At 46.6% G+C, this 10,398-nt stretch overlaps 1 protein-coding gene across 1 annotated transcript; it reads right to left on the reverse strand.

The window, feature by feature from the left end:
• Positions 1-856: 856 nt before the first annotated feature.
• On the reverse strand, positions 857-9,428 carry LOC133907001 (probable cinnamyl alcohol dehydrogenase 1). Its single transcript, XM_062348972.1, has 7 exons — positions 9,265-9,428; positions 3,806-3,904; positions 3,508-3,621; positions 3,181-3,408; positions 1,893-2,178; positions 1,381-1,531; positions 857-1,275 (listed from the first exon to the last, which is right to left on the reverse strand). Exons 1-7 carry the CDS (start codon positions 9,369-9,371, stop codon positions 1,079-1,081), a joined length of 1,182 nt encoding a protein of 393 aa, XP_062204956.1. The 5' UTR covers positions 9,372-9,428; the 3' UTR covers positions 857-1,078.
• Between the last annotated feature and the right edge of the window lie 970 nt (positions 9,429-10,398).

The following is a 10,398-nucleotide window of genomic DNA, read 5'->3' on the forward strand; positions in this document are numbered from 1 at the left end:
CAATGTCGAATACGCCGAGTGGATATAGGTTGCATAGGCCTTTGTCACTAGCCCTTTGAATAAGGCTATTGAGCACATCCAATAGGCATTTGTCACTAGCCCTTTGAATAAGACTATTAATCACATCTATAACCAGGATAAATAATATCGGGGACAAAGGGTCCCCTTGCCGTAACACCCTCCGATGTACAAGTTCTTTCCCAATAATGCCATTAAGAAGAATCCAAGTGGAAGACGAAGCCAAAAGACCATTGATCAAGTCTCTCCATATAGGTCCGAACCCAAGCCACTACAACACCTCAAGTAAAAAAGGCCACAATACGGAATCAAATGCCTTGGAGATATCCAATTTTAATAGAATACGAGGCTACTTCTGCTAATGTAAAAATCTTGCCGTTTGTTGAACCAACAAGAAATTATCCTGAATACATCTTCCTTTTATGAACGCACTTTGGTTTGGAGATACCATGTCTTGTAGTTTCCCAGCTAGCCGGTTAGCCATTAGCTTCGTCACCAGTTTGGCGAAACTATGTATGAGGCTAATTGGCCGAAAATCTTTACCATGAACCTCACCATCCTCTTTTGGTAAGAGGGTTATAAATGCTATGTTGAGAAGCTTTAGATTTCTAAATTTCCCTCTTTGAACTGCCCTCACATTTGCCATTATATCATCCTTTATAATTGGCCAACAAACCTTGTAAAAATGACCTGTGTAACCGTCCGGTCCCGAGGGCTTATCCGTCGGCAGCTGCTTGGTGATATTCCATACCTCCTCGGCAAATGGGGCATCGAGGGCTGCAAGATCATGCGAGTGTATTGTACTTATGCGTATTCCCATAGATCCAGATAGAAAATATGATATGAAAATAACTTCTATTTATTGTTCAACAGTATCATGATATCACACCAAGTCAACTGCAAAGTTACATAGGGATTCAAATAGCCGCACAGCACACACAACTACACAAGGAATCATATAACTGTAGTGCAGCATTACATCGAGTCTATTTGACATGACCCACATTTTTGCTTGCTCTCTTACATCGACAAAGAGATCATGAAAATGAGAAATGGCATGCTACTTGAAAGAGTTCTCAATGTCGATTACAAAGCGGTATTTCACATCACGATTAACAAGCCTTTGGAGAGCCTCGTTGATATAATCCATCTTGATGATCTCAATCTCAGGATAGATTTTGTTCGCTGCACAGAAGTTGATCATTTCTTGTATGTTCTTTGTACCTCCAACAATACTACCAGATAGGGTTCGTGCACCTGAAAAATTAGTTCATGTTAACTCTAAATGTTTTGCCTTGCCTTACCACGTTTCTTTTCACATCCAAACAACTAAACTATGCGAGTATCAGAATAGAGAATTACCAAGATTAAGGCTTGCAGGATGCATTTTGATCTCACTTGGAAAGCACACTATTGCCATCACACCACCAACCTTAAGGAGTGAAAGATAGGGATCAAATGGATGGTCACCGGAAGCAGTGTCAACAATGAAGTGCAGGGAGTTTTTGAGGGACTGCAAAAACAAAGATCACACTATCACAATCAGCTGTACGTTTAAGTGGACGATGTATTTTAGCAGCATAAATAAGTTCATTTTTGGCATGAGAGAACTATCCATGCTCATCAAAAGAACTGGATGCCAGGAACTCAGAACCAACTAAAGCAAATAGCAGTTCCTTTCATGCAAAGGTATGCAGTATTCTTGTATCTTTGGCAATAAAATGAAGGGATATAAATTCATTTTCCCTACACATGATGGCATCATACTACTAACGTTTTCTTTTCTTGCTACTATAGTAAAATTTTGTGATCTTTATCCACAAGAAAAATGTGATATATTAGTTAGGTAGAAGTGTGCAATGTGCAGTATGCACCTCCATCTGCTGCGTGTTTGATGATATCACAAAGTTGTCTGCTCGAAGGAGGTTGATGGCTTGATGTCTCTTTGATTCACTTGTACTGAAAACAGTGACATTAAGCCCAAAGGCTTTACCAAATTTCACTGCCATGTGACCCAGCCCACCAAGTCCAATGACCCCAAGTGACTTTCCAGGTTGGTTCATGTTGTGTCGCATCATGGGAGTGTATACAGTAATTCCGGCGCACAGTAGTGGTGCTGCCTTTTCCAAAGGGTAGCCATATGGTATTTTAAAGCAGTACCTGAAATGCAATGGATAAACAGAAAAAAAGAAGTGATTTCCTGCTCCAATGAATACTATTATGCAATTAGTAGGGGATGCACGCTTGTACCATTACCATATCAAAAGAAGATTGATTCCCGCAGAAAGACAAATAGTATATTACTTTGTGGCCCTATACATTATTTTGTCATCACGTTTTAATTTGGACGAAAACTGGTGCTATGAAATAATGCACTATCCTACTCAACCTCTTATAAGAAACTACACAGCATCGTGAATATGACCGAGTATAATTAAATACGTGGATGAAGTTACAGTTGAACACAATAACATTAGGGCATGAGCAAGTTGGGTAGTAAGGTGGGCCTTGTATAAAGTGGTTATTTGTTGTTGCAATTCACACAATGTGGTGGTATTAAGTCGGAGTTCACGTTTTGATTAAAAAAAAATCAATTTTCCCAACCACCACTCCTTTCCCCTCCCTTCTCTCACGTTCCACGGTCACAAAGGCGCACAGTCCAGGTGGAGCCAGTATGGGGGATGCAGCTCTGCTCTCCTCCGTGCATCTGGTTGACTCCGCCATTCCCTGCATCGTCCAGCCAGCAGGTAGGCGAGCGAGTCCACCGCGGGGACCACGATCTCGGTGGAGTCCTCGTCGTTTCGGTCATGGTTACGGCAGAGCCAGCGGCGACATGGGCGGAGGAGGGCTTCTGGGGCTTGATGGCTGTGGAGGAAGAAGGGGAGGTGGACAACGACGAGGAAACTCGCGTTGGCAGCTTCCCTTCCCCATCCTTCCGTCAGTTGGCAGCAGGAGCAAACAGCCTACTGCTGACTGCAAGAAAGTTTTTGCACTTGCCGACTTTCACAGTGTATCTTATTGACAACAAGGGTGCATTTAATGACTTACTACCGACATTTTGTGCAGATTGAGGTCACTCTTAGGGCCTGTTTTTATGTTGAATCATTTTATCCAATATCAAAAATCCTGTAAGCATATCTAATTGAACTAGTACTGCCATACCTCTCATGGACTACAATGTGAGTGGAATATCCCCCCTTTGTGACAGTGCCATCTGTATCAATGCTGTTGAAAGTAAGAACTGATTTTGGGCAGTGGTTCTCTAGAGAGCTATTGCAGTTCTCACAACCTTGGCATGAGTTCACATATGTTCCGACACCTACATGGTCACCTACTTTAAAAACCTTGACGTCTGAACCAACATCAGTTACAACTCCAGCTATCTCATGCCTGCGAAAATAATATTATTGACAAATATTTAGCACAAACATTATTTCTTTTTAGGACAACAGGTAACATTTAATTAAGACAGTGATCTGGAAAGCTTACCCAGGAACCAAAGGGTACATTGAATCATTGTGCTTATTTTGAGTCCAAATAACATCAGCATAACAGACTCCACAGTGTGTGATCTTCAATGAAACATCACCACTTTGCACTCCTCTAATAATTAGTCAAAACCACACAAGAAGATGACATGAAGATGAAACTAGTGAGCTAATTGTAAAAAAGGCAAGCCTGTTGTAAGAAAATGCATAGAAATTAGAAAAAAATAGTTTAATATACAAATAAGTTAATATGCAGAAGAATATAAATGAAGCGGAAATTTTCATCAAAGGGAAGTCACCTGCGGTTAAACTTGTATGGTGAGAGAACTCCAGACGGATCTCTTGCTGCCCAAGCATCACAGTTGCCATTCTCGGATTCAGAAGCCATGTCAATTGAACTGCAGAATCAATTCAAGCAAAGTCAGTAAGGAGAAAGGCACAGATCTAAAGGAAGCAGTGTCAAATTTAAAGAAAGCAATGCTAAATGAATTTACTACAGTGAAATCGCTGCCCCTTTGAGTCACGCTATACACCACTCACATCATATTCAGGGCAGTTACACAAACCAAAGAGTCTGATCTTAGGTGAAGTGATTTTAACGTCAATTAGCACTTTCTAGTTTTGAAAAAAGTTCTTCATAATGGTCAGAACTCAGAAGGGCAAGTAACAAAACAGAAATCACACATTTCAGGACTTTATCAGGGAAATCTGACTGACAAATAACTAGTGTTACTGGGACACAGGTGAGTGTGTCGGAGTCCGACTCCGGTGCGGGTGTCCGATTCGGCAAACTCTAAAATATAGGATTTTAGGATTCCTCTAATTTATATTAATATTATATTAAAAATACATTATTTATATTTTTATTAGTAAATAATATCAGCATTTCTGAAATAACACATTAATTTGTGATTAACACACATCAAAACATCTGGTTGTAGCTTTGTAGGTATATAAAGGATGTGTAAAAGCTGTAGAAAAATAGAACAGAAAAATAGAAAAGAGAAAAAGTGAAGGGATTGGGTTGGCCCAGCGCAACAGATCCAGGCCAACCCTTCCTACTACAGCCCACTAGTCCACTAGGGCTTCAATTACTCACATCACTCCCCACCCCAGTCCCCCGCCGCCTCCTCCTCCTCTCCTCCCCCGCCACCTCCTCCTCTCCTCCCCCGCCGCCGCATCCTCTCCTGCGACATGGCCTGAGGTGTTCAATCCGCATCGCATCGTGTCGGACGCGAGTCGACGTGCGGATATGCGTCGGCACGCCAAAGAATTATTGGACATGTGTGTCCTTGTAACACTGCTCCCCTGCCGCCGCCTCCTCTCCTCTGACGTGACCTGAGGTGTTCGATCCGCATCGCATCGTGTCGGACGCGAGTCGACGTGCGGATATGCTTCGGCACTCCAAAGAATTTTTGGACACACGTGTCCTTGTAACACTGCAAATAACCATCATTGCTTCTTCTTTACGGTCTTTTGCCCTCTGTTTGCAACCTTAACTGAATCAATGAAACTAGAGTAGCCCAACCCGAAAACAGAAAAGCATAATTGATGTGAGGCTAATTTCATTTCAGCCAATTTTTGTTTAGGGCTCCCGAGTCCTGACTACTAGAAACGGCATGAGGTCCCCAAATTCTCAAGAAATCCAGACACCAAATTGTGAGTCCCCATCCTCACCAAACAAAAGTCACCGGATGGGGAGAAGATGCCAATGGGAACAAGCTTAAGTTAACGCGGTGTACAATAAAAAGATGAACATGTAAGTGATTGACCCAGCTCTAAATTTAAGGTAGGACGTAAGATAGTAGCCAGCACGGCCTGCCAAGTCACATCAGTGTCAATGCTCCATGCCGTGCCCAACGACAGCACCAGTGCGCGGCTACTCTCAGTCCATGCGCACGCCCATAACACCCATTAGTTATGGTAACTCGTAAGCACCTAACAAGTATCGCAACACAAAATTCTTTTGCACAAATAACATGAGGTGTAGAAGCCATACATCATGTGAACAATTGCAGAGCCTCGCCTAGGCAATACCACAAACACCTTGTGCACATAATAGATGGTGGCAAAATTTATCAAATCACGCATACTAATTCTCACAAGCTAAGACCTAAAGTATGCCTTACAATGTATCTCCCCATGAAATCAACACACAAAGTAATTGCACCAGTGTAGACTCGCCCCAAATCCAATCACGCATTCACACGCGAGAGAAAGGGTGTGAGATCCAGAACTCACGATGTATTGTCAGGTACCGGCCTCCAGAGTGTCCAATGGGGCCCATAGCTCATGGAGACTACTGCAAAAGGGAGCAAAGGGACAGCTGCTGAATCCATCGAACAATAGAGAGCCAACTCTACCCTTTCTACTGTTCTTCTCCTTCCTCCGATCCTCTTCTCCTCTGAGTTCTTCTCTCCTCTCTGATCCTCATACTGCTGCTGCTCTACCTCTATCACTTACCAGTCTAGACTTGCTGCTCTTCTCCTGGTTGAATCGGTGTTCTTGTGTGTGAATTGGTGTACATGACAATTGGTATCAGAGCCTATCATCCACCACCACCTTTACCTCGTCACTGTCCTCTTGCCGATGCCGAGCAAGTGTCGGTTGAGGAATCCATGGAGCAACAACAGGAGGCAATGTATGCACGGGTGCTAGCGAAGCTGGATGAGTTGCACGGTCGTTGGGATCGCATCCTCACCTCTCCATTGGCTTCCCCTACATCTACTACCTCACCAGCCTATGTTGTTGCTGTTTCAAGTCCAGTGGCAACAACCGTCGTTGCCTCCTCGGCGGTGATTGTCGCCCCTATTAAGGAGGACCACGCCATGACCCTTGAGCTCATGTCCACTCCGATTCTGCCCCAAATCCCCATCGGCTCCCAACAAGCTTCGAAGGCTCGCACGAAGCAGACAGTGTGCAAGTCGGCCTCGGCCACGGGCGGCTTGAAGAAGCCGCACCATTTCCGCCTCAGCATTGTTGCACTCAGGAAGATCCGCAAGTACCAGAAACGCGGGGACTCCATGACCTCTCCCTCGGCCATCTCCGCCAGCAATACCAATGTGTCAGCATCCACCGTCTGCACTCTCTGCTGTGGTGTCCACACCGAGCCTCTACTACAGAGTCGCCACAGTATCCCTCGCAGGCTCGTCGGCGATCGGTTCCACTACTACAGCGGCCACCCACCTCACCGAGCAAACGCCTGCCAACCGTTCGACAGAATGCCTCAATCACCCCGAGAGCCCCCTCTGGCCTCGCGCAGCGAGACCTCGGCCTCCTCGACGCACGCTTTGGCCCTCCGCAGCTCCTTGTGTCTCCGCGCAGGCATCGACACGACGTCGTGGTGGGCGACGTCACCGTCATCGTTCCGCGCACGCGCGGCCTGTGCGGTGGCCTCCGCCGAGCTAGCCCGCTCAACCGGTCGTAGCTCAGCGCGTCCGCGGCCGACTCGCGGCTTCCTCTCATGCCCAGCTCGCTGAGTTCAAGCGCTCGCTCGAGGAGCAGACCATCGTGTTCTTCCGAGTCTCCAAGGGCGGTGACGGCAGCAAGCACATCGTCCTTAGGTGCAACGACTTGTCCATGTCGTCGCATGCCGACAATCTCTACAAGACGACCTTCGCCAGCTTCGTCGACTACGACATCGCCAAGATCGGTGGCAAGATTTCTCTCAGGACTCTGGTTGGCCACTCGGTGGTAGAGAGCCTTGGAGGCCACGTAAAGATGGGCATCCTTGTCGTCCACGTGCCAATGGAGTTCTCACTCGTCAAGGTCATGTTCACTGCAATGTCAAGGTCTGGGAAATGTCGTGTTCCTCATGGGATTGCTGCCATGTCAAGAGTTGTGGCTGCTCGTGTCCTTGATTCCCAGCCATGGCCACCACCTGATCTAGTGAGTCATATGACGTTGTATACATGAGCTTTTCAGATGGTGCCTACAGGTCCAGATGTTGGAAGCAGTGCTTAGAACGGCTTTTCGGAAAGCACCAGATTGAAGGTTGTAGTCACTGCAAGCTCAAAAGGGAATTTCATTACAATTTCTCAAATGACTGCTTGTGTTGACCAGAAAGATGCTGCAGTGAAGCAGCTTGCGAATCACCTGAAGATTAGCAATTCGAAACTATATCCGTTAAAGATTGAATCCTTGCAGTCTGAAAACAAGGATGGCATGTACACGGATCTAGACCAATTCAAGCACGATGTCTGCATGGTCACTGATTGCAATGGTGAGGATGTTGAGAGTTTTGCTGCTGCCTTGTCTGAAGATGGAGCTATACTCTTCAAGAATGATCCTGAGTTTGCTGAGAAGCTAGCATGTGTAGCTGATCTTTCTTTGTCAGGAGGGAGTACTCGCGAATCTGAACTTGATGCAAGTCCACTAGCAAGAACGTTGCTTGAGCTGAGTTCATTGAAGGAACATTTGCTTGAGTTGAGTTCATTGCAGAATGTTGTTGGGCCTCTAGATGACAGAGCAGAGGTTGAGGCAAATGGAGGTACCGTGACTGGAGGTGGGCAACACCTCAGAAAGCAAGTTTTCAATGTCAGTTCGTGGTCACCTTCTCTGGTGGATGTACACTTGGTTCATCAGAGAGCAACCCGATTTTGAAATCCTTTGGTGGGCTGGTTCACTCCTGGGATCACCTGGTCGAGGGGCTGGTTTGTGTTTAATAGAGGAAGGAACAACCTGGTTATGACTATGGCTAACAACAGCACCACGCATGCTGGAGCAGGAAGCGGTGGAGCATGCAACTTGTCTGACTACACCGCTACAAGACTGCCGTCATCGGCCTGCTCGAGGCCAGCTGCGCCATCAGCTTGAGGGCAAGCTGAATCTTTAGGGGTGGGTAATGTCAGGTACCGGCCTCCAGAGTGTCCAGTGGGACCCATAGCTCACGGAGACTACTACAAAAGGGAACAGGGGCAGCTGCTTAATCCATCGAACCGGCTCTACTCTTTCTACTGTTCTTCTCCTTCCTCGGGTCCTCTTCTCCTCTGAGTTCTCCTCTCCTCTCTGATCCCCGTACTGCTGCTGCTGTACCTCTATCTTAATCCATCGAACCGGCTCTACTCTTTCTACTGTTCTTCTCCTTCCTCGGGTCCTCTTCTCCTCTGAGTTCTCCTCTCCTCTCTGATCCCCGTACTGCTGCTGCTGTACCTCTATCCCTTACCAGTCTAGACTTGCTCCTCTTCTCCTATGAGGCTGTAATCCTCCTGTGTACTGACTTAGGTACCTAAGCAGTTCATCTGAGTGATTGAATCGGTGTGCTTGTGTGTGAATTGGTTGCCGATCGATCGAGGTACATGACGTGTATGTATTCCTGCCGCAGCCTCCTTCTCGCACCATGCCTTCTATTGCCTGTCCCATACAGCCTCTCATACGTATCCCCAGCAGCACTTCAGCACCTTAGCGCCTGTCGCCATCATCCGTTCTCTTCTCCACGTCCGGGGGAGGTGGGGAGGGAAAGCCAGAGGTGGGGGTGTTCTCGACGGCGCCGGTAGGTAGGGCGGCCGCCGGGCCTCGCCCTATTGGTCGGTCCGCCAGCACAGTATACCAGTACAAGCCATGAGTCCCCCACCCGCTCGCCTCCGGCTACATGCCGGCGAGGAGGGCGGAGGGGCTGGCGACAGTCTCCCAAGAAGGGCACTCGGCGGAGGTTAATTCTTGAATCGTTGAGGCACAGAGACAAAGGCAACCAAATATGCACTGCAGAGCTGAACGAGGAGAGGAATCAAGGCAGGGGAAGAAGCCAAGATACGCTTACCTTTCGCCCTCTCTCGGTCGATTCCTCTCCTTCCGGCCGTCGCGCTGCTCTCCTCGATGGTTGATGGACGTGGGTCGGTGGCGAGCGGGGGAGGGATGCGGCAACATCCCCCACTTCGAGCTTATAGGAGGCGGATGCGCCACAGCTGCTGGACGCGTGGATGGTGACTTAGCGCGACAGGCCTGTATCGTCCGTTGGAACTCGCCCGGTTGGGGACCGGTGCCGACAGGGATGACGTCGACGGTTTGACTCCTGGGCCTCCTTTGTCGAATCACTACTTCACTAGTTAAACGGTTGACCAAGCTCCACGGCGCATGCGTCAGTGATGCAGGGTTAAAAAAAATGCGACGGTTACGGTTAGAAATGCGTGGTAATCGATTTTACTGGCTCGGTTTTATAATACGCTCGCTAATCGAATTTAAATTAAAAAAATTAAGTAGATTTAAAAATCTCAAAAAATTTGTAAAAAATTTTATAAAAAAATATAGGTAATTCTAAGACTATCTGTGAAAAGATTTTAAAAAAATGTCATTTGTATCACCCCTGCTGAAAGATTGAGAGTTTGTAAAAAAGGCCGAAAATGATTAAAAAGCTGAAACTGACTGATTGCACTCGAAAATGATTAAAAGGCCGAAACGAGCCAAATGCACAGTACAATTGACCTGTTTCGACCCAGCTTAAATGCATAAGGGAGGTCGGTGTTCAGCTCGTGTCGGTGCACAGCTCATTTTCCCCTCGTGTTTGTCAACAGCAAAAATCGAAGAATCGTCGTCCGGCCAACCAGATCCATGATAGTCCAGTAGAAATCTGGCGTTGAAGCTTCTATTACCGAGCGATTAGCGTCGGTAACTGACCGCATTTGAGGGGTTACCGTCTGCCTTCGAAGAGCAACGCGGAGCCCCTGACGCTGAGCGATTTTTGAAGATCTTTGTTTGGTAACCGCCCATTTACTAGCGATTTTCATATAATTCATTCGGTAATCGTTCTTAGGAGGTCGGTAGTTTGTTGTGTGGTCGATTAAGATGATTTAGTGGTTAATTATCTCGGTTATTGATCATTTACTAGCGATTTTTCATGTAATTTGTTTGGTAATCGTTCTTAGGAGGTTAGCAGTTTGTTGTGTGGTCGATTAGG

This window comes from Phragmites australis, chromosome 24 (genome assembly GCF_958298935.1).
Source record: "Phragmites australis chromosome 24, lpPhrAust1.1, whole genome shotgun sequence".
Classification (NCBI taxonomy): Eukaryota; Viridiplantae; Streptophyta; class Magnoliopsida; order Poales; family Poaceae; genus Phragmites; species Phragmites australis.

Excerpts from the sequence above, each read along its gene's own strand:
- LOC133907001 (XM_062348972.1), bottom strand. The coding sequence starts at position 9,371 with ATGTTGCCGCATCCCTCCCCCGCTCGCCACCGACCCACGTCCATCAAC. Across the intron at positions 3,409-3,507 it reads ATGTACCCTTTGGTTCCTGG|GCATGAGATAGCTGGAGTTG; the intron begins GTAAGCTTTCCA and ends TTATTTTCGCAG. Across the intron at positions 1,276-1,380 it reads TCCTGCAAGCCTTAATCTTG|GTGCACGAACCCTATCTGGT; the intron begins GTAATTCTCTAT and ends CTAATTTTTCAG.